A 22,686-nucleotide genomic window follows, 5' to 3' on the forward strand; every position below is an offset into this window, starting at 1 on the left:
AATCAACAGATTAATCTGTAATGACAATAGTTGTTAGCTGCAGCCCCAATCTCAAATGTCAATCTGTGAGTGGAGTAAATGCTGTTTTATAAACCATCCGATGTTGGCTGCAGATAATCCACAGTAAAATGCTTCCATAATATTTGTGCAAAATCCACCGCTCTAGTCCAGCTAATTTTTTGCGGCTTACATTAGTATAACACTTCTCGTGTTTTTTGCTGCAAGAATGGAACAAGGCTCAGGGCCTTTGCCTGGCAGCTGGACGTACCACGAGAATCAGGGGGATGGAAACAGGAAGGACCAGCTAACTGTCAGCGGGGGCAACAAGGTAACCGTGGTGATGAGTAAAAGCTCGGACCGCCTGTCCCCCATGATGAGGGAGACGAGATCCAAGTTTAAGAAGTCACAGAGCATCGATGAGATTGACATCGGCTCCTACAAGGTCTACAGGTAAGTTTGTTGTTATTTTACTTAACAAATAGGAGCATCAACATGTTACGTCAGTAGGTCAAGTGATTGTAGCGGTGTCGCTGATTTCTCGTTCTCTCGACAGTATTCCCATGGACAGCTACAGCTCATCCATTGAGCAACAGACTAGTTTGGACCGTCAAGATTTGCCCGGTTCTATGGAGCAGACCAACATGTCGCGGTCACAGTCTGCCCCCATGTTAGACGATGAGCTGATCTTCCCAGGACACGGCAACCAGAACCAGTCAGGACAGAACCAAAAACCTGCCGTCCCACATAAGGCCTACCACTTCGACCACAACTACAACCCCCAGGTTAGCAGCCAGTTTCATTCTTAAACCTGCAATAACTGATGTTTTTGGGCCACTTGAGGGCAGCAGAAATAAGTTGTTAATACAACTTTTACCAGCAGTTATGGAACAATATTGTTTTATTTTGCATCATCTTTCCTGGCAAATGTAATTCCAATATTCAGCTCTGCCTCTAGCTCTGGTTTTGGTCTTGACGAACAAGGGAAATATGTGGCTCTTTAGCTGCTAAATTCTCCATTATGTTCACCAGCTAGTCTCTAACTATGTCTTTCTGCTGTTTGGGTGCTCATTCTTTTAAATTTTGTTCTTCTTCTCAATCTTTCATGTAGTTCATGTTAAAGTTCACTGCAGCAAGGTGAAAAGATAAACCTCCGGTGGAGAGCAAAAACAAGATTTTCAGAGGATTTTTTAGTATAACTAACTTTAAGATAACAAAACTAAAAATTAACAGTTTTGTATGACAACAACAATGCCTGAAAGCTTTTCATGGACTTACTAGTAACCATTCTAACCAATCAGGTGACTATGGACCGTCGGGTGCCTCCCCCCTTCCCCAACACACCAGATTATGTCAACCACTCATCGAAAGCCTTGGAGTACATCAATCAACCAGGGAAGACATTACCCAAGGAGTTGGTGAGCCCTCGGTATCGTGCATATCCGCCACTGGAGATGTTTTCTTTCCCCCAATCGCCAATCAACCAGGATGGTCCGCCCAGCCAGCATCAGCAGCCAATCCCAGCACAGCGCTCCAGGCCAGGGTTTTTGAGGAGAGCAGATTCATTGGTGAGCTCCACAGAGCTCGCTTTGTTCCGCAGAGTCCATGAAGCCCAGCAGGAGGCGCTGCAGGAAGCTCAGTACAGACAGCAGGTAGGAGATTTGTGTGTTTTAGTCTTAAAACTGTTGAAAATTAATTAATCAAATGAATACTGACATACAAACATTTGTTATTAACGCTGTCTGTTAAAATACATTTGGGGTTTTGTGTAGATGTTTGTTATAGTTGTAAACTCTCCTGTCCGCAGGCGGACCCTCCTCTTTATGGTCGGGCTGCGGCCTACCCTACCCCCATGGAGCACTCCGCGCTCACCAACATGTCTGACAGCCAGAGCCAGATGATGCACAACAAGAGAAACGGTCGCTATGATGACGACTATCCCACCTACCAGGAGCAGAAGAAGCCCATGATTGGTTATCCAACCAAGAGCCTCACTCAGCGCCGCCCCCTGTCTGCCAGGAGCTACAGTACCGAGACCTACGGAGCATCTCAGGTAGGCTGTCTGTCTGTCACCTGAGCTGCTAATGTAAACTGTTACAGCTGTGTGTCTTTGCATTGCAGAAATTTCAAATAGGTTACTTGCTAATTATCACCTAATTACCATGAAATTTGCAGACCTGTAAAATTAAGTTACCAAAATTACCCAAAATACCAGGTACTGACAAACAGCCTACTTTGTCATAGAGGTATCTGTACTTGACATTACAGTATACAGTATGTACGGTATGTGACTGAGTGGGAGCATTTTTATTCATCCATTTTCCACCAATTACCTGGGTCCAGGTCGTTGCAGCAGCCGACTAAGCGGAGTAGCGCAGGTGTCCTTTGCCTCAGCCAAATCCCCCAGATCCCACAGCATTCCCCTGAATCCATAAATAACCCCTTCAGCATGTCCTGGGTTAGCCCCAAGTCAGACTTTCCAAAAATAGTCACAGAGAGGTGTCCAGCAGCATGCTGATCAGATGAGCAAAGCACCTCATCTGGCATCTCTCTCCATAAAAAGACCAAGGCACAGGAAGGAAACTAGGAGACTAATTTTGAGAACTCATGACTGGAGTCTTATTCTGGCCGTCTTTAGCCAAAGCATGAGACCAAAAGTGAAGGTTTGTAATATACATCACCTGCTATGTTAAGAGCTTCACCTTTAGGCTTCACGATGGTATGGTATAGTGTCTGCATTACTGCGTGAAATGTTGTACAGAGAGTGGTGAACCTAAACATTAGGGGGGATAGACTGTATATAGGAAGTGGACGGACTCACCGTGACCTCACCCATTTTGGCCGTCACCATCTTGGACTTTTGCAACCAGAAGATACATAAGAGGGTGGAGCACAACCGAACGCTGAATAAGACATTTTTTGGTGACCAAAAGGTTATAATTAACTTTCCTGAACTGAAAACTCACTGTGAAAGGGTTAAAGTTGTAAGACGAAAACACGAACAACTCCCAGACTGCACAACGCCGTGGTAGCGATCTGTCAATCACAAGGTAGCCACGCCCTAAAGCATACCCTGCTTTATGGTCTATTATCTCAGGCCACTGGCTGCCACTACCTCCTCCACCGTCTATTATTCAATATGACTCTAAATGGGACCATAATTTACTAAATGAACATCATGCTGTATTGAAGAAGACTTGAAACTGGCGATTGAGACCATAAACTCATGTTTACAATGTTTACTGAGGTAATAAACCAAGTGAGAAGTAGGGTCATTTTCTCATAGACTTCTATACAATCGGACTTCTTTTTGCAACCAGAGGAGTCGCCCCCTGCTGGCTATTAGAAAGAATGCAAGTTTAAGGCACTTCAGCATTGGCGTCACTTTTCAGAACCAGAGGTTGCGGGCCCTAAAACCAAAACAATGAGCTGAAAGATGCTGGAACGCCCCATAGAGCTGAGGGGAACTGCAAATTAGTGCTTATTCTCAGTGGGTTGGTCACTATGAACGATCCCTGTCACATACACGTAGTCATTTTTTCCATTGTTGATGTAAAAATGATTGATTAGTGCAGCTTTAAATTAAATAATTGTATCACTGTCAAGTCCAACCTAATTTCTTATCATCTTCATAAAATATGAATGTTGTCCTCAGGCGCGTCCAGTGTCAGCCCGTCCCACCATGGCTGCCCTGCTGGAGAAGATGCCCCCTGACTACACTCTGGCAACCTGCCCTGAGAAATCATCTGACGACACCATCAAAGTAAGACCTGGCGTACCGCTGAAGCCTGAAGACATCACCTCCAGGATGCCTGCCGACTGGAGGCAACAGCTGCTTAGGCACATAGAGGCCAAACGATTGGACAGGGTACGTCAATGCAATGCACTGATACAACACTGAAAAGGGACACACACACACACACACACACACACACACACACACAGCATTCGGAGGCCCTCCCTGTTTGTATCTGTGTAAGTCTGTGTTGTAAGGTTGACCAGATATGTGTCCGGCTGCATGTGTGTCCCATCCACACTGTCGCTCTATCAGCCTGACCTACAGCACACTCACTACTGGATATGTCCTGAAATACAATTAAACAAAATCTGCATTGTGACAAGAAATCTGACCTTGTGACTCGTCTTAAAATCCTTTTTGGAACAAGTGAAAAGTCACCAAGAGAATTCTAGTAGATTGATTTTAATATGGCTTTTGGATTGTTTTTAAAACTATCTTAAAACAATAAATAAGTCAATAAATAGGCTAAATAAGCTCTTTAAACAAACTGACTTTTTGGTGTTTGATATTTTCACCTGTTTTAAAAAGAAAAAACATTCAGAATCAATGCAATCACATGTTAAGGATACAAATATTTTGCAGGGCACTGTAAATATAATGTATCAACAATGATCTAGGGAACAGTAGTATCTTTAAAGGAATAGTGTAACATTTTGGGAAATACTCTTTTCAGCTTTCTTGCCAAAAGGTAGATGAGAAGATACCGCTCTCATGTCTGTATGCTGAATATGAAGCGACAGGCAGCAGGCCATTAGCTTAAAGGTGCTAAATTTGGTTTTCAGAGCGTTAATATAGCAGCAAACAAATATTTGCTATGTAAAGATATAGAGGAGTATCGTTTCCCTTTTTGAACAACAAATACAGACTATCGCGACCTGCTGGTGTGGAGAGTTATTTCATCTCACGCAGGCGCAGAATATACGTGCTAACTGGCCGTCGGCTGTAGTCTTTGCGTTGTGTTCGAGTGCAACTTGTCGGCGAAGACAAAGGCGACGTGAGGCGACGCAACAGGCTGCCTTCATCGCCGCTAGTTCTCCGATGTTGGGTTGGTGTGCTTGGGGCTTTAAGGCTCACTAACTCACCACTAAAAATAATTTGTTGTTTTATGGGCAATTATGTGCTTTAATTATTTCTTGGTCGAGCGCAGTTAGTCCTGGAGTGTCCGCTGGTTGCCTGGCAACGAGCGGCCTAGTGAAAAAAAGCAAATAACCCCTGTAAAAGCACAACTTGTTTTTACACTTTGGTTAATATATAATGAATTAAAGGAACAATGAGTAGGATTTGTGGGTTGCAGTTTGTAAACACAACATTCAAAGTTGGCCCCTCCTCCCCGGCTCAGTGAAGCCAACCCCAAATTCACTCTCGTTTTGGAACGAGCTTTGTCCGCTTGGCGTTTCGCCTCGCTATATTTTGCATTTTTTGGAGCTGTGTCTGCCATTTTCGTAGCTTCCTCTTGGATGCATGCTTACTATCTGGCACCGGGTCGATACACAGCAAAATGAAAAGCAAAGAGGAAATACAAGCAGAGGTTCAGGGTCTCTGCAGATACAGACACCACCACACACTTCTAGTGGGGCATAAGTGATGAATGAGAGATCAGTTTATACATTGTTTTGTTTTTTTAAATCCTACTCATTGTGTCTTTAAGGAGCTTTAAAGGTGCCGGTGTTATTTTACCTTTGGACAGAGCCAGGCTAACTGTTACCAGTCTTTATATCTCCTGGCTCCAGCTTCATATTTACTGTACAAACATGAGAGTCTAACTTTCAGCAAGAAAGTGACAAAGTTGGCATTGACATCTGGACAGAGCTGTGCGATGGTGCTAAAATGAAGCATTGAAACATATTGTCTCTCCACACGTAGAAGTTTGTAGTTATCAGTTTTCATTTAGGGACTGTGCTAATTGATTAAATATCCACACATTACACACTAATGCTGGAATGAACTGATCCACCAGTTGTTGCTTGTATGACACAATGTTCTCTGTCAGTATTGACCGATCACTAGCTAACATTTCTCTGTGCTTTCAGCAACTCTGCACTGTTGTTGTTGTTGTTGTTGTTGTTTTATCAGTGTTTTTGTTGTTTGTTTATTTGTGTGTGGAGCTCACAGTGTGTTATCACCACGCTGCAGCCCGCTGTGTGGGCTCCGCCCCCCCTCCCCCTGCATTCACCCATGTCATGTGATGTTGTCTCCTCCAATCAGAGTGGTGTCCTAAAGCACAACACGCTCACGCTGGGCATGCTCTGTCAGGGCGGGGGTCACGGCCAGGGGCGCAGCAGCACTTTGAACTTTAACCTTTACAATAACACTAAGCATGAACCCCCTGCTGGCCGCTGGCTGCCACTACCTCCTCCTCCGTCTGCTAACGCTGTGAGTATCCCATTGAGAACAATGAACCCGTGGTACTGCTCTTATTACTGCACACTAGCTATTCTCTATAATTACTAGGTAATTATAGAGAATAGCTGCCACTGACTCTTCACCCAACTACAGCAACCATGAACTATTTTTAAAACCTGTGCCATTATTGCTATTATGATTTAGATTATTATAACTACCTTGTCTACCACTTCATGCTGTGAGTATCGATGAACTGGGTATGATACCTTAGTTTTGGCGTTAAAATCCCACGAATCTCTCTCGACGTGACTGACTTCTAACGTCAAGTGAACACACTCTGGTGATGGATTGGTATTTCACGTGTTTGGGCTGAACTGTAACACACTTTCCATATTTCAAGTTGACCAAAACAACAAGGATGGATGCAGCTCAACAAACATTTGTCTGTGCCCATCCTAAAATGCTCTACTGTATTCTGTCAGTCTCTGGGTATTTGTTGTCTGACACGTGGAGCTGTTATGCATTGCATGTCTACACCACATTCAACCAATTCTACTATGATACAAATACAAAATAGGCCCTGTTCAGACCTGGTATTTACATGCGTTCTCAGTGATCGGATCACAGGTTGACAGGTGTGAACGCACTCAAGACGCATTAAGATCGGACCTTTCAGACCACATTCAAACGCCACATCCTTTTAGCAGTGTATACGTGAATGTGTCCTGGGCCATATTAAGGACCGCCGACTCAACTGACGTCCCGCTGGGATCCGCGGGGTCTCACTGCGCTCCTCAGGTGAATAGACAGGCGAGTGCTTGTCTGCCTGGCAGCATGGAAACGGTTTCTGTGCTCTACTGTATTCTGTCGGTGCAGCTGTATTTTATTAAAATATATCTTATCTATAGGCTACATAGTCTACAGACTATCAGTCTAGGCACAGGAAGTGCGTTATTATGCTGACGACCCCCCGCTCGCTCTCTCTCCTCCACGGCTCTCTGTACCCGCTGTTGCCTGGCGAGGTCCCCGGGGACCGCCGCTACATTAACCTTTTATTTTGATGTTAAGGTTAATAAAATGTACCCAAATTCACAAATATGTAGGATATTACTGCTGACATTCCTGTAATATTACGCTACAACGTCTACTGTATTGACCATGTGTTTACTACGTGTTTATTTGCATATAGAGCAGGGAAGTGAGATCGGATCACAAGTGGCCACTCAAGACGCATGTGGAGACGCATTCTAATGCCAGGTGTGAACAGACGTCCTTAGAGCTGTCCACTTGTGATCCGATCACTGAGGACGCATGTTAATACCAGGTCTGAACAGGGCCAGAGTCAACATTTTGAACCGGTAACACTTTTAATGGCCCTGAAGACTTGTTTTCGCAAACGACTTCTTGATATGGGTAGTTGGATGCTACCGTACATGAACAAACCATTTTGTTCCAGTTTTGGTTATTATACATAAGAGGTTTCAGTATTTATTTTTTTCTCTGTGCTCTTCTTACTGGTTTGAGGTGGGCGGGGCCCAGTTAGGAAAATACTTCCATACTTCGATGAGCCAATCAGAATTCAGCAACATTTGAATCTGATGACAGTTGGTGGGTCAATCAAATCTTATCAAACCACATTCACATTCCTGATGAAACATTGGCTGAGTTTTTGAGTGTAAACCACTAATAAATATCACCTAAAGGCAAGGCCTGTCATATTAATTACGGTATTGACTTATCGTACGATATATGGACATGACTTCAATCGTTTTTAAGTTATTGATTTATCTTACGATATACGTATAGGGATAATGTACAGCGTGCCTAGTTGGGTTTATTTCACAACAATGACCCACTAGCTGTACATTATCCCCCTTATTACACGGCCATTTACTTAAGAAATCAATAATTTGACACAAAAATGGCAACGGTCTGTTGTACATAGCAGCTATCTGCTATAAGAAATAACAGACGTAATTGACCAATCAGAATCGAGTATTCAACAAAGCCGTGTCATAATGAAGATAAGAATGTCACCAACATTTTAACCAACATGATGCCAGAATAAACAGCAGGGTTTTGCCTACCATCATAAGACTTGGACATCGCACAGATATTGTACATTTTTTGTTGAGAGCCCGAGACTCCATTTTATATATTGTTTTGGTTGTGTGGTTTTATTTTATTTATGTTTTATTTATTTTAGATATTTTAATATTTTTTTCACATTCCAATTCCAATGTCTGAATATCTTATAAGAATGTAAAATGTCATTGTTCTTAAGAAAGGGTGGACTTGCATTAATATGCTATTATATCATCATTATATCAATGGCATAAAATGGTCTTAAAATGACAATAATATTGTTTATCGCAGTTATTTCTGGAACAATACTGCGTTCAACAAGGGTAGTTATACTGACAGTCCTACTAACGACATTTGAACTTTTCATCATTGCAGAGAAATGAAGCCAAGTTCTCAGGGGCTTTAGATGAGAGGCTCTTGGTGTAGAAGGAGTGGGCAACACATAAATAACTTTCTATTCTGATACAGTATTTATCAGCTGCGTCAGTCATGACTCCATGTTGACTGGTGGTATCATTGCACAATCTATTTACTAATCTGTTACCGCCCTACGGTATTCATACTTAAAAACTACAGAATCTCACATAACATTCATGTAAACCTGTCTGAAACTCAGGTAGACAAAGGTTGAATTAATTACTTGAGTTAAATGTTAATTTCCAGTAATAGTCACTGTGTCTCTATCTGTTTCTCTGTCTCTCTCTCAGACCCCCTCTCAGCAGGCTGCCATGCTGGATAATGACCAGGAGGGGCTGTCAGGGAGCAACCAGTGGGCTCCATACTCACTTGGCAGGAGGGACGTCCCACCTGACAACCTCATGAAAAAGGTAGGAGCTGCAAAATACAAATACATAAGCGTCTCCAGTAACCATTGCTCTGGTGTGGATGTGAGCATATGTGTACATAACAATTTTGAATGCCGTGTCTCTAACTTGCCCCTCCGCTGTCCACAGAGTGCCCACTCCCACAACCCTTCCCACCAGTCACACAACACCACGGTCGTCACTTCCTCTTCCTCCTCCTCCTCCACTACGCCTCATCGTGTGGTCGTGCAGCAAGGCTACGACGGGATGATGACCAAAGGGGTCCAATACCAACCGGGCATGCCCCTGTCAGTGGTTCCCTCCGGGGGGCCGGGGCAGTACCAAGGCAACATGTCTCAAGGTAAATGATAATAAATTCAAAAGTGGTTCATTTGTAGCCCTTAAAAAACATATTTCGGGGTTGAAACTTTAGATGATTAAATGTAATTATTGGGGTTGGAAGCAGTCATCAGTTATGCTGTCACATCTAATCATCATCAGAAACAGATGTAGCCTTATCAGTTATTAAACTGTTAATTAAAGAGTGATATAATCATGGGAAAACAAAACGCCAACAGCCGAGGCATTACCGTTAGCATTTGTTAGCCAGTTACCGTACCCAGGTGTTTGTTTTGTCTTAAATTCAGTTCAAGCTACTGTGGCATAAAAAGTTGAATTAAATTTCACCCCAGTTTCAAACCTGCATTTAGTCAGTGATAGCCCAGGTAGGTCAGTGTAAAATTAAAGGGACTGTTTGTAACTTCTTACACGTATAAATCAATCCGGGTCGGTGTCCCATGCACGCTCGCGTGTGGCTACGCTGTTCAGATTCAGACTCCAACACAAACTACACGGAAGCACCAAAACCGCAAAGTTATATCTAGTGAAGCCTGTCTGTTAAACAGTGTTGGCTGCGGTCGGAGGACGCGGGGGAGACCATAGCTCTGGTCTCCAGGGCCGGAGTCTCTGCTGTACTCTGCTCCTCTGCCTGCCTGCCTGCCTTCACTCAGCTCGCTCCACCTCACGTTCATGCGCACACACTACACACTGCAGAAGAGTTAGTTTAGCTCTGAGAATATCTAGTGAATGTACAGTGGACGTTTGTGCAGGAATAAATGCTGCAGCTCCTCCAGACCAACAGAGATTTCCCGTGTCTTGTGAAGTGACGGGGCTCCGCAGCGAGAAACGTTATCGTCTCTGACCGAGTGCCAGGGTCTTCCCTGTTCCCTCCGACCACGGTCGGGAGGCTGAAGCAGGAAAAAACAACACTAGGATCAGCAGTGATTCATGGAGAGACCTCCGTCTGGTCAGCTAACATTACTGCCAAGCAGGTGAAATACAGAGTGATACTGTGGTTTTAGCTGACGTGTGTCGCCTCACTGTTTTGAGCGATGTTCGTTCATGTCTATGTAGAGCGAGCACAAGCGCGTGCCTGACGCTGACTTTCGTTGACTTAACGTCCACAGGTGTCGCTGTTAACAAGCATTTCTGGTTCATACAAAGAGTCCCTTTAAGTCTGCCATGTGTCAACAGCCTACAAATTAATCAGTTATAGATATTTTTATAACCAGTTTCTTTTCTTCCCCTCCAGGCCATCCTGCTCCTGGACAGGGTTACCCCGGCGCCGGCATGCCCATGGCTCTGTCCCCATCTGGGAACCAGCCCCAGTACAACCCCCATTCCTCCCACACATCCCATCAGCCCGCCACCAACCCTCAGTACCACGGCAACCAGGGCATGGTCCATAGCAACCAGGGAATGGGCCACAGCAACCAGGGAATGGGCCACAGCAACCAGGGAATGGGCCACAGCAACCAGGGCATGGGCCATAGCAACCAGGGCATGGGCCATAGCAACCAGGGCATGGTCCACAGCAACCAGGGCATGGGCCATAGCAACCAAGGCATGGGCCATAGCAACCAGGGCATGGTCCACAGCAACCAGGGCATGGTCCATAGCAATCAGGTTGTCATGACCCACACCAACCCACGGCCTCAGAGTGCCCGCTGCCTACTGCAGACGAAAGGCCAGAAGAGCCAGGATGGTTTCCAGGAACAGGTATCTGTCTGTCTGTCCGTCCGTCTGTCTGTTTGTCCTCAGCAACCACGTCTCACACTATCTTGGAGGTCTGATCATGTAGGTCCATTCACATCCCATTTGGCTCCCACAACTTTGAAGGGTCCACATAAGGCCAATAAGCCGCCAACTAAAGAACACAAAATATTAAAATAACTGGGATATGTAAGTGTAATTTTAGCCGCCTAACAGCAACCGTTTGTGAGAAGAAACAAGTCTAGAAAAAGCCACGGAGGCGTCGTTCTAAATCTGAGATATTTCACAGATGGAGATCACTGTACCAGTTTAGGTAGGAATATGAAGTCATTCACACCACCCAGATCAGCTAATCTTCCTGCGGGGTTTTGTTTTTCAATTCCTAGTATGAGATGGCTTTCATTATGCCAAATTGAAAAAAAAAATCTGACAAGGATATTTGTGGCTCAATTGTTGTTGCTAGAGAACTGAGGACCTCCAATATAGCTGCCAAAGCATGTCACACATCACATGAAAGCGCCGTTGTATGTGGTGTCTATCTACTCTGTGCTTGGTGTAGAGATTGTTATGATCTTTGTGTTTCACTGTCACTTGTCTTTCTTTTTCTTTTCTGTCTTTCTTTTCCCCCCCACCTCCTCCTCTCTCTCTATAGTTGTGTGTGAGAATAGAGAAGAACCCTGGTCTTGGTTTCAGTATCTCTGGTGGCATCAGCGGCCAAGGGAACCCCTTCAAACCCTCCGACATGGTACGACCCGACCTGGCCTGCCAGCCAATCACAGCCTCCCCCGGCTTTACCTCAGAGTTGCCATGGAAACTGCTGCTAGTTACTGCAGTGTTTCGTCTGTCCATCTGTCTGTGGGGCAACAGTTGACTTGGTTAACTTTGAGTCTTCTTTGAGTCTGTGATCTTTAAACTACAGACTTTTTCGAAAACATCTGTTTGATTGAATTTGAAGGGGTAAAGAAGTCTGGGATGTGATAAAATATAGAAATCCTAGAAAACCATCAGCGAAATGATACCTGAGTTCAACTACATCATTGGGACGGATAGTATAAGAAGCACTTTTGATACACACACTCTATGCACATACATATAATTAATAGTGTTTATTTTTACTGTGTCCTCATCACTGTGAGGTCTCTTGGAAAAATGAAGCTACAAACTTGAATATTTCAGTATTTAGAAATAGATTTGTGCCCACATGCGCACATTATTACAAGATATGCCAAACTCTTTTATCGTTTCTTCTTCTTCTGATCCCGTCAGTGTGCGCCTGTGCTGAGAGCCTGTTGGGGTTGCAGATCCCCCAGGCCTCGCGCACATGGCAGTCTGTCCTAGAAACATGCCGCTATAGTCAGTCTAAAGGAGCGCGACTGCTCACGGAGCTCTGACAGCTATTTTAGGAATGCTGCTTTAGTTCTGGGACACCGTGGGTGATTTTAGATGTTCAACACTTTGATCTCGGGACGAGAAGTATGGCAGATCTTACTGACGCTTATTCCGATGTTGAGTAACTGACGAGACAGCTGGTCTACAAATAGAAAGCCGACAATGAGAGTGCTTTAAAACAGTCGGCGTCAGTACAGCACCACGTGATAAATGGTGAATTAATTTAAGTCGGGGGTGTCAAGTGCTAATAATATAGAAACTGTCAATTCATCATTTAACTTAAGTTTTGAGTGGACAAGTAGTGACTCATTTGCTGACGTGCAGTTATTTAATCATTCCCATCTCTACTTGTATCCATAAAGCTTCACCAGCTGCAGTCTGTCCATTATTAATGCTCTCAAGTGATTCTCTATTTGTCAAGTAATTATATCATACATACACTATATTTATACAGAGGTAAGGTAGACTGTAGGTCTAGATAAACACATAACACTTCATTTTACAGGTCCGCAAATTTCATGGTAACTAGGTGATAATTAGCAAGTAACCTATTTGAAATTTCTTTGGAATTACTGCCAAATTACCGCAATATTTACCTCAAAATGTATCGAAAATGACTTTATTATAAACATTATTTAATAATGATATGCTAAAATAGCATATAATCATTAAAATAGGGCCCTTAGGCTTGAGAAGCGGCTGTGCGCTGCTCTTCATCAGAGGTGGAAAACCCAAACTAATAGAAGACACTTCTGATCAGGCACAAATATCACCATTGTGTGACTTATTGTCTACACAAATGTAACCTGGTAGGTAATGTAATGATTCAGGGAGTTTTTTAAGAAATTTCAAATAAATGATTTGCTAATTATTATCTATTTATCAGCAGACATGGAAATAAAGCTTATCAATTAACTTTGTATTCTTTTCCTGGAAATGTATTAAATAAAATACCAGCTTTTATGAAATAGCAGAATATAATTATTAAATAATGTTTTTAATAAAGTAATTTTTGATCAATTTTGAGATAAATATTGGGGTAATTTGGCAGTAATTCTAAAGAAATTTAAAATAGGTTACTTGCTAATTATCACCTAATTACCATGACATTTGCGGACCTGTAAAATGAAGTGTTACCGACATATTTTATATATCCATGTTGATACGGATTAATGGATATTGAAGAATACAATACTATAATAATACAATATTTCACATTAGAGTGAAATGTTTAGCATCATACAGTGACAGTGAATGATCCTCTGGGTATCTGCAGTGACGTCAGTGTCAGTCAGTTTCACTGAGTCATGAGAGTAAGTATGGTTCGAATGTAAATGTTCTAACGTCAAATGTTTACATTTAGATGTCCTAAATGTGGCGTGAAATGAACTCTGCTTTGCTCACATTAGACCCAACATATGCATCGCTCACTGGGTCTCATGGAGGATATTTGCCTTCTGTCAAAGTTACCATGCTACAAAAACAGCTGACAACTATCACCACCACATTTCCTTTTACTCACCTTATTCCTACTCTGGCCCCCTTATTATTTCTATCCACATGTGAGGCTTCTTGCTGGAGCAGTCGAAAGTTGCTTTCATGTTCTTTCAGTGCTTGTCAGCTCTGGGCTGATTCATCAGCAGATTTAGCTCAAACAAATGCAGACGCCTTTGATTTTGGTTTGATCATCTTTTCTGACCGACTGATATTAACTTCTGTTGTTTTGTCTACATATACATTTGTGACTATTCTAGTCAGAGTAGACATTACTAGGTTTAAAACTACATTTTATTTGAAAGTAAATGAAGTACAGACTTAAGGCTGAATTGAGCCAGAGTTTAAATAGTTAAAAGGACTGTGAATCAAAACAGCTTGACTGATAAATTATACATCTGAGGTTTTGATCCCTGGAGCCGACCGCAGCCACGGCTGTACCACAGGAATGTGGCTCCCTCTTGTGGTTAGCTTGTTGTTTGCACCCATCCTCTGATTTATTAGGAGTAAAAGGACACTCTTGAGTGGTCTTTATATTTGTAAAACACTGTTGGAACAGTATCATCTTCAAATTGGCAAAAAAAATGTCTGAATTGGAAATCCTGTTAATTCCATTCAAATTCAAACAAAAGATGTCTCATCTTTGTGTTTTCTTTAATTTAGCCTTTTTACGGCGAACATCTTGTTATAGTTTCGCCTCTAAATAGTCTGACCTCTCTCTTTTATAATGGCTGAACACAGCATTAATATTTCACCACGAACAAGTGAAGATTTGTTTGTTGTCCAAATGACACAAACTATAATCCTAGAATAGTTTAGTTTTATATAATTTGTAAATGTATCTAACAATATCTTTTTTCATAACATTTATTTTCTTATTTTTACTGAAACGACAAATCATTTTGGCCTGATCATAAACCTTTGGTGATCTACTCTTTGCATGTGTTTCTTGTGTATAGAAACAGAGTAATCTTCCAAGAACTAATTCAGATTAATTTATAGTTTACAAAACGTACTTCTCAAAGCTTTGAAACCACATTGTATCCGACAAGTTGTTTCAAAGTTTAGATCCTCCAGTGATTTCTAAACGTTTTAAAAACCCTTTGTAAAACCTGCCACAAGTCATTATCAGGTTTCTAAAGAAGAAATGATCTTCTGAGTTTCACTTAAAAGACTAGCGGTGGCCCTCGAAGCCACTGGGTCAGTTTCACTTCTGGCTAATTAGGATTCAGCGAGCGGAGACGGTGACTCACTTCCCGTATTGACAGGAGTGGAATCCCGGGTTTTGATGTACGAGCTTCTCCGGATCCATTTAGGAACAGAAGACGAGGGTTTTAAGGAGCAGAACATGGATTTTTCAACAGATCTGGGTCATGAACGTTGGAAAATCCGATTTTCTGCTCCTGCTGTCTTTGCACACTGAGCTGCTGTTATCAACTGTCATCTTTTGGAGAAAACTGTATATATGTTATGCAAAAACTTCCTCATCCCCAATATTTTCCTGAAAAATAGAGCAATTTTTCAAAATGTTGGGAAAAATTCTGAAATTTTGAAGATGGAAGGTTTTTGAAGGGCACTGCAGCTTTGTGTGCAACTGCTTTATAGTGTGTAACTGTTTTATTGTCAAACACATTTGTAATGTACAGTGAGCTCCATATTCCCCTTTCAGTGCCTGAATAGCAAAATTAACTGATCCAAATAACAATTCATGTTTGTAGTATGTTGTCATACATTAAATTGCATATATGCACCACTTTGCATACAAAATGAAACCATTTCATAGCCACATTATCAAGATGATTTGTCTACGTATATGAGGCTCACTGTATAAACTTGAACTTGTACACCTCTTTAACCTGCAATATATGTGTTTGTTCCTGCATTCACTCATAGACTGTGGTATGAAGGTGCCCCTGCACCGTCACTGCTACATCGTACTGTTAACTTTATTTGTGAAGCTCACTACTGTGTGTTCAACACGTGCACAACCTGTTGAAACCACGTCGAGTCGATGCAGCTGTATTGTCCCACACTTTCTGTGTTCCAAAACATCTTTCAGCTCCCGGTGAAAAGATGTTGGTGTTTTTACAATCTCTGCCTTGGGTTATTGAGGGAAAATATGGGGGATGAAATATCTTCTGCCCTACCCGCTACCTACTTCTTTCTCCTATAGTCATCCCACACCTATTCTTCTCGCCCTATTATATTACTATATTATAATCGGATGCAACATTGCAACATCGCCCTATATTATTATTATACAGTATAATCTATTATTCTCTCTTTCTAACCTCATGTCTAGATTAGATGAGATTCAACTTTATTGTCTATGCAAAGTCTGTATAAATAGCCGATAAACCATTTTGACATGTGTAATCTATGTCTTTTTGGGAGGAATGTTATCACTCAGCAATAAATGCCAATAATAAGTAAACTCAAGTACTTTAAATAACTAAAAATGCATCATGAATTGCATGCCTCTCTAAATTCAGAACAAAGAGAATGCATTGGCGTATATTCTTTGGCAGGAATGTGATTTTTTGGGGGGGTTTGGGGTGGATATTTAGATGAGAATGAGAAAGGCAAAGATTCTAAACCATCGTGTCCCTGTGTCGTCCTAACGGTGTATCATTTTGACTTATAGGGTATCTTTGTCACTAGGGTACAGCATGACGGGCCCGCCGCCTCCGCCCTGCAGCCCGGAGACAAGATTCTGCAGGTAACTTCCTCTCACTCGTCATCAAATGGGCCAGAAACAGCCAAATCCTGCCCTCTCTCCCTCCCTAACCTTCCTCACCCTCCCTTTGTTTTATAAACAGCGAGGCAGAGCATTCGGTAGGAAAAAAAAGAGGAAGTCATGTACTCTTTACCTCCTATCCAAGAGAGGCGCACAAACACTCTTTAGCCACAGTGATCACAAACTCACCCACTTGTGTTATGTTATCTTAGTGGGTGTTTACATGTAGCGTACAAAAGACTTCAGTGTTTTCCCACCTGTATATTCTGCCTCTGTGTGTTCATGTTGGTCCTGAAATCAGGCATGACACCCCCACCCTCTCTCTCTTATTCATCATTAGCCAGTGACACCCAAAAGCTTTTGAGCCAAAGCTCAAAGGAGGATTGCCTGAAGTTGTCTGAAGTTGTCTGAAGTTGTCTGAAGTTGAGAAACGATTTTAGGGCCATTTCGTAAGACATCAAGGCTCAACATACTTTGAGCCAGATGTGGGACCAAGTCATTGTTTTGCAAGTCCCAAGTAAGTCTCAAGTCTTTGCACTCAAGTCCTAAACTTTGAGTTTCGAGTTCTAAACAAGTCATAATGTGCTCCTCACCAAACGTAATGCCGTTTGCGTTTTTTGTTGACCACCACATAGTTTTCGTATTGAAACGAAATTATCTTTGGTATAATTTTTTCCAACTGACGCTCAGTAGCGTAACGTAACGTAACGTAACGTAACATAATGTAACGTTAGTTCTTCATTGTTCTCTCCTGCAACTTGATTCGATGTTGTCGGATTCGTTCAAACGAAGTGGGTCTGAGGGATTAAGTGTCGACTTGCTGTAAATGAATAGCGTTAACGTTAGTTGATTCGGGAAATTAATTAACACTTTTTAGATAACATACTTTTTAATCTAGGGAAGGTATCAAGTATTTTCAAGTCAGAAAGCTCAAGTCCAAGTGAAGTCACGAGTCTTTGGTGTTAAAGTCCAAGCCGAGTTGCAAGACTTTTTTGATTTTGTCAAGTCGAGTGCTAAGTTATCAAATTTGTGATTCAAGTCTGATCCACACATCTGATTTGAGTTACTTAATCATACAGTGCTGTTGGTTGTAACTAGTACCAGTACCGCTGTACTGTGGGACTGCTGTCGTGACCACTTTGACATTAAAGCAGAGTTGTGATTTCTGGCACAGCTTTATTGTGTGAAAGAGGTTCTGCTTGTACCTGTCGTCAGGATCATCATATAACACATTAAGAAGATCATTTAAATCGAATGAGCATGAAAGAAAAAAGTTAAACAACCAATCATATAGTATATATACACACATCAAATGGGACATTCACACATGGATATCTGTGACCCTGGTGACAGGTGCAAGCCAAAAAACTTTGGTCTCACAATAAAGTTGTTCTTTATACTATACTTATTATACGCAAGTAGTGCATTGTTACACCTTGCAGGGATACTTTCCCGGGGGCAACAATATGCTATTGAAACAACTTCCACCTCCCATGTAGTCAGTCAAATTAAATCAATAAACACGAAACAGAAATTATTCATAAATATGAACTTTATTTATATATTTATATATTAACTGTAGCTATTATGTCAAAGTAGTGCTAGAATTGAGCCCAAAAGGAAGCGTGAGGATTGTGAGATGCTAGCATGTTGCCATGACAGATTTACCTCTCCTCTTCCCCCCCATTTCCTGTCGTGTTTTCCTCCCCCTCGTCTTCTCTCCACAGATGTACAGTTTAGCTGGATGAACTCATCTAAAAGCCCTTTTTTGTCTTTACCCCTTCTCTCTCTACAGCATGACTGTGTAGCTCCTCCTCTTCTCTCTCTTTTCCCCAACAGTGATGTGTTACTGAGATAATGATGGCAGTGACCCTCCATCCTCCCACACACACACACACACACACACACACACACACACACATATATATACACATATGTATGGAAATACTGCAGCACACATACCTCTCTATACATCCATGCACACACACATGCTGTTGACTGTGCTGCGTGTTTGCCTTGCAGGCTAACGGACATAGTTTTTTACACATGGAGCACGAGACATCCGTCTCTCTGCTGAAGAGTTTCCAGCGGACGGTGGACTTGGTGGTTCTGAGAGACAGCAGCACGTGCTAAAAAAAAATAGTTTTATAACAAACAAACAAAACAAACACAACAACAACAACAACAACAACAACAGCGCTTCTCTACTCTGCTCATCGCCATCCCACGCCATCCCACCTGCCCTCCGCTGGAGGCTTGTGGAACTGAAAAATGAGCCGCCTTTTTTACCTTTTTAGGGGAACACACAGACATTTATTTGCCTATTGCTGGACCAAAGGCAAATACTAGTGCCAAATGTACCATAGGAAACATATCGGCTCTTCTGTCTAGCGGCGGTCAGGGACCCGATCGACGGCTGAAGAGGGCTCTTTGAGTTCCTACAGGGCTGCTGCAGTTTGGATTTTGTGGTTGTTAATTAGGCAGTCATCTGATCAGTCAGTCTGAATAGTTTGTTTTCTCCACTGCCTTTTATTTTGCGGTCCATGGTAGATTATTAATAATTTGTTTGGCGTAGCACATGATTCACTTTCCGTATTCTTCATTGCGTTGTCTTTTCTTTTGACTTTTATCTTCTGTTCTTCTCTTTCCTCCGCTGTCTTGCTTTTTATTCTTTCCTGCTGTCTTCTGTTCTGTTCTGCAGGTCTTATTGCCTCCAGTGTACAGAAATTGAAAACTTAAGACTTTCTGCCTTGTGTACATATATAGAGCCGCAGCTTTCTAGAGCTGCGCTTTCCTTGGGGCCTGGACAGAAGTTTATGATTCATATAAATATTGTTGATAAACCACATTCTGAATCCTCTCTTATGAACATACAGGGATTATTTCTCCAAATGGACAATTTTCTAAAGTATACCACTGATTTTTTTCTGTAAAGAAAACACTGTTGATAGTTCATTATTGCTACTTTTTCTTTTTAAAACTGTTGCTTGCACAGGTGTACTGAAAAGAGCTAAAGCAATACTTCTGAGGCTCGGCCCATTGAGATTTTCAGCAGAGCCTAACTTGTCCTACAGTGCCATCTATCGAGCGAGTCATGCTAATGTTTACACACACTGCCATGCACGTGAGCTAACAGGCAACACACACACAATAGACGTATGTGCCCCCATACACGACACATATGCAATGGTGCGCTCTGTGCACTATTCATAATGAAGTCCTGTCTATATTCTAGCCTGATTTTACAATTCAACTGCTATATTAAAACCAGTCACACACACACACACACACTGTAACATTATTCATAATATCTGTGCCATATTTTGAAGTCCTGTTTTCTAGTATTGTTACAGCAATGTTGCATCCTTTTTTTAGCTGTTTGAGTTGTATGATAAAGTCACAGCATGCTTTCATATCATTTGGTCACTGTCAGCCAGACATTTTCTGTTGGCTTCTAGCGTTCTCTACTCTGTAGAAGACTCTAGATGTATTATACCACTGAGTTTCAGTGAGACTGATGTTCTGTAGTCGGTGCCATATTATGGACCCTCTGCGCCCCTCCCTGGTTGTATTTACACACAGGCCCAAAACACCAGAGCTTTACCGCTTTGTGGCCCAGATCTGATCTGCACACAGAGAGAGCAGTAGCGTGGCTTGTAGTGAATAGGGAAACTGTTTTTTAACATTTTGCCTGGCCTTCAAATCTAAGGCTGCATTCACACCAGATCAGGCATTGCGGCGAAAATGCAGGTTATCCCATTCATTTTGAATGGGGTTAATGTGTTTGGACTGCGGCTGTGATTGTCGCAGGGGGTGCCGGGAAAAAAACTTTTGGAGAAACGCAACCCGACGTCAGGCTGCGCTGATCAATTGCGTAACCGGCGATCCAGAGCTGTACAGCCCAGTAATGAGGGAACAAAAGGCATTAATCGTTGCAGTTAATGGGCCATTAATGTGACCCTCCCGCACCGCCGCACAACCCTAAGGCGAATCGTGATCTGGTGTGAATGCAGAAGTGTCAGCAAGTATCCGCTCTGCTGAAGTGTCCCGACCTCTGACCTCCCTGCAGAAAGCAACAAGAGAAAAGAGACAGTCCCTACAAGAATCAAATAATAATACTGTCTTAATGGGTAAATCTGCAGTCAAACAGATTTCCCCTTTTTTAGACAATCAGGGAAAGATCTGATCTGTGCCACAAAGGCTTTTGGCTACACTTGAAATGTCAGTGTATCTTTTGTAACCTGAGGGAGATGCTAGTTAACGCTAGGTGTACATGGAGATGTACATTCACTCGGTTGGTGAATGTTCAAAAATGATATGCGGATAGGGAAAGAAAATAATGTATAACTCAGATGTATACTGAGATTGTACGAGAGGTTTCTGGAGCCATGTCAAACCTTAACGGTCATGCTTCAGAAACCGTATAGACGTGACAGAAGTGACCACAGAAAAAAAAAAAAAAAAGAGCGAAGAGGTTCATTTTCTGTCTTTGTGTAAATGCAACACGTGTCTTGAAGACGTTTCAGGGCGGTGAGTTTTGTTTTGTTCTGTAGAACATCTGATGTTTCATCCAGAGCAAAACAACATCCTGCACTGTCCTTTTCTTTTACTTGACATGACAGTGTCATCCTGCTGTGCCCATTTTGTGTCGACCCTCTTAATAAGCGTTAGTTAATTCAATATAAGGGACGCAAAATGGTACAGTTTAGCCTTGTGGTTGAGAGACTTGATCTGAACCACAGGCACCCACCCAACCCTATTTAGAGTTTGAAATATCAAAGATATTGTGATGAGAACAGAGAAAAAGGTTTGATAATATAATTATTTTTTACTACATGTTTCAGGTAATTCTTTCTAAATATATTGATATACCTTAGCTTTGCTCAAAAATTGTGATATTTTATAATAATGACACTTATAACAAAGTTATGGATGGAAGTACGCACAGTATGACTTGGAGACCTACACATGTACTATCCAAAACTGTATAAAATGTATTTCTACTGTAATTGTGAATTTGTGTTATACAAATATATATTATATATATATGTATATGACTATAAAAAACAGTCATTTTCTATGTGTTTAAACTACATAAGAGCTGAACAAATGCTGAGGACGGTGTCACTGTACATAGCTGTGAATGAAATCCAATTTAAATGACTCATATTGATTGTGAATGTACTCATGCTTTCTGCAGTACCTACACCTACCCAACTTGAATGCTGCTTCTTCTGTTGTGTGACAAAAAGTACTTTGACCTCCGAAGAGAGAAACCGCTGTCGAGTTATAAGTTGGACAAATTTTAGTGACGATTTAACAGAACTATTTATTTCTTTATTTATTTGCACATGCAAGTTGAAATCCTTCCAGTTTTAAGTTTTGAGTATTAATGCGGAGAAATGTAATTGCAGAAGTATATATAATATATATCATGTGTTTAGAATGCATTTTGCAGACGCTATCTGTACATACTATTTAAGATACAGTTTTTACAAAAAATAATATATGTATAAAATTGAAAAAATGCTGTGCAGCGATTATACTGGAGCCATTTTGGGCTTTGGGACGTACCATTTTTTCAGTATATAAGAAGTGTTTTGAATAATGTACTAAAGTCTCTATTGTACAAATAATAAAAATGTCACTATTGGTAATCTGGGTTCCTCCTGGTGCACTGAGCTCTGTCTTTAGGGATATCTCTCTTTCTGCTCCTCTACTGTATGCATGCATCTTTACTGCCGTAGAAAGAGATAAAAGATGTGTGGAGAAAAGGGGGAATGAGACAAAAATAGGGGAAATTAGGTGCTGAAAAAAGGACGAAAGTTATGAAGTGCTAAGGAATTATAAGTGGGATGAAGAAAGAAATAAGGAAAGAAAATAAAGGAACGGAGAAAGAAAAAAGGCAGAAAATAATAGAGGCGAAAGGAAAAAAAGGAATAAGAAGAGAGAATAAATTTAAATAGGACCTATTATGCATATTTTCA

At 41.7% G+C, this 22,686-nt stretch overlaps 1 protein-coding gene across 15 annotated transcripts in view; it reads left to right on the plus strand.

The window, feature by feature from the left end:
- Nucleotides 1–22,480, plus strand: part of lrrc7 (leucine rich repeat containing 7) — a 132,005-nt gene extending 109,525 nt beyond the window's left edge. For 3 of the 15 annotated variants that reach the window (XM_074635014.1, XM_074635022.1, XM_074635016.1), the window contains 12 exons: nt 226–450; nt 554–782; nt 1,299–1,649; nt 1,805–2,050; nt 3,653–3,865; nt 6,002–6,169; nt 8,932–9,051; nt 9,178–9,388; nt 10,619–11,085; nt 11,732–11,824; nt 16,607–16,681; nt 18,722–22,381. In XM_074635014.1, coding sequence (XP_074491115.1) covers nt 226–450; nt 554–782; nt 1,299–1,649; nt 1,805–2,050; nt 3,653–3,865; nt 6,002–6,169; nt 8,932–9,051; nt 9,178–9,388; nt 10,619–11,085; nt 11,732–11,824; nt 16,607–16,681; nt 18,722–18,832 — 2,509 coding nt within the window. In that variant the 3' untranslated portion in view covers nt 18,833–22,381. Of the gene's footprint in view, nt 1–225; nt 451–553; nt 783–1,298; nt 1,650–1,804; nt 2,051–3,652; nt 3,866–6,001; nt 6,170–8,931; nt 9,052–9,177; nt 9,389–10,136; nt 10,353–10,618; nt 11,086–11,731; nt 11,825–16,606; nt 16,682–18,494; nt 18,671–18,721 lie in introns of those variants that run through there. The other 12 variants (XM_074635020.1, XM_074635019.1, XM_074635015.1 and 9 more) reach the window with 9 other exon arrangements.
- The last annotated feature ends 206 nt before the right edge of the window (nt 22,481–22,686 follow it).

Source organism: Sebastes fasciatus, chromosome 5 (genome assembly GCF_043250625.1).
Source record: "Sebastes fasciatus isolate fSebFas1 chromosome 5, fSebFas1.pri, whole genome shotgun sequence".
Classification (NCBI taxonomy): domain Eukaryota; kingdom Metazoa; phylum Chordata; class Actinopteri; order Perciformes; family Sebastidae; genus Sebastes; species Sebastes fasciatus.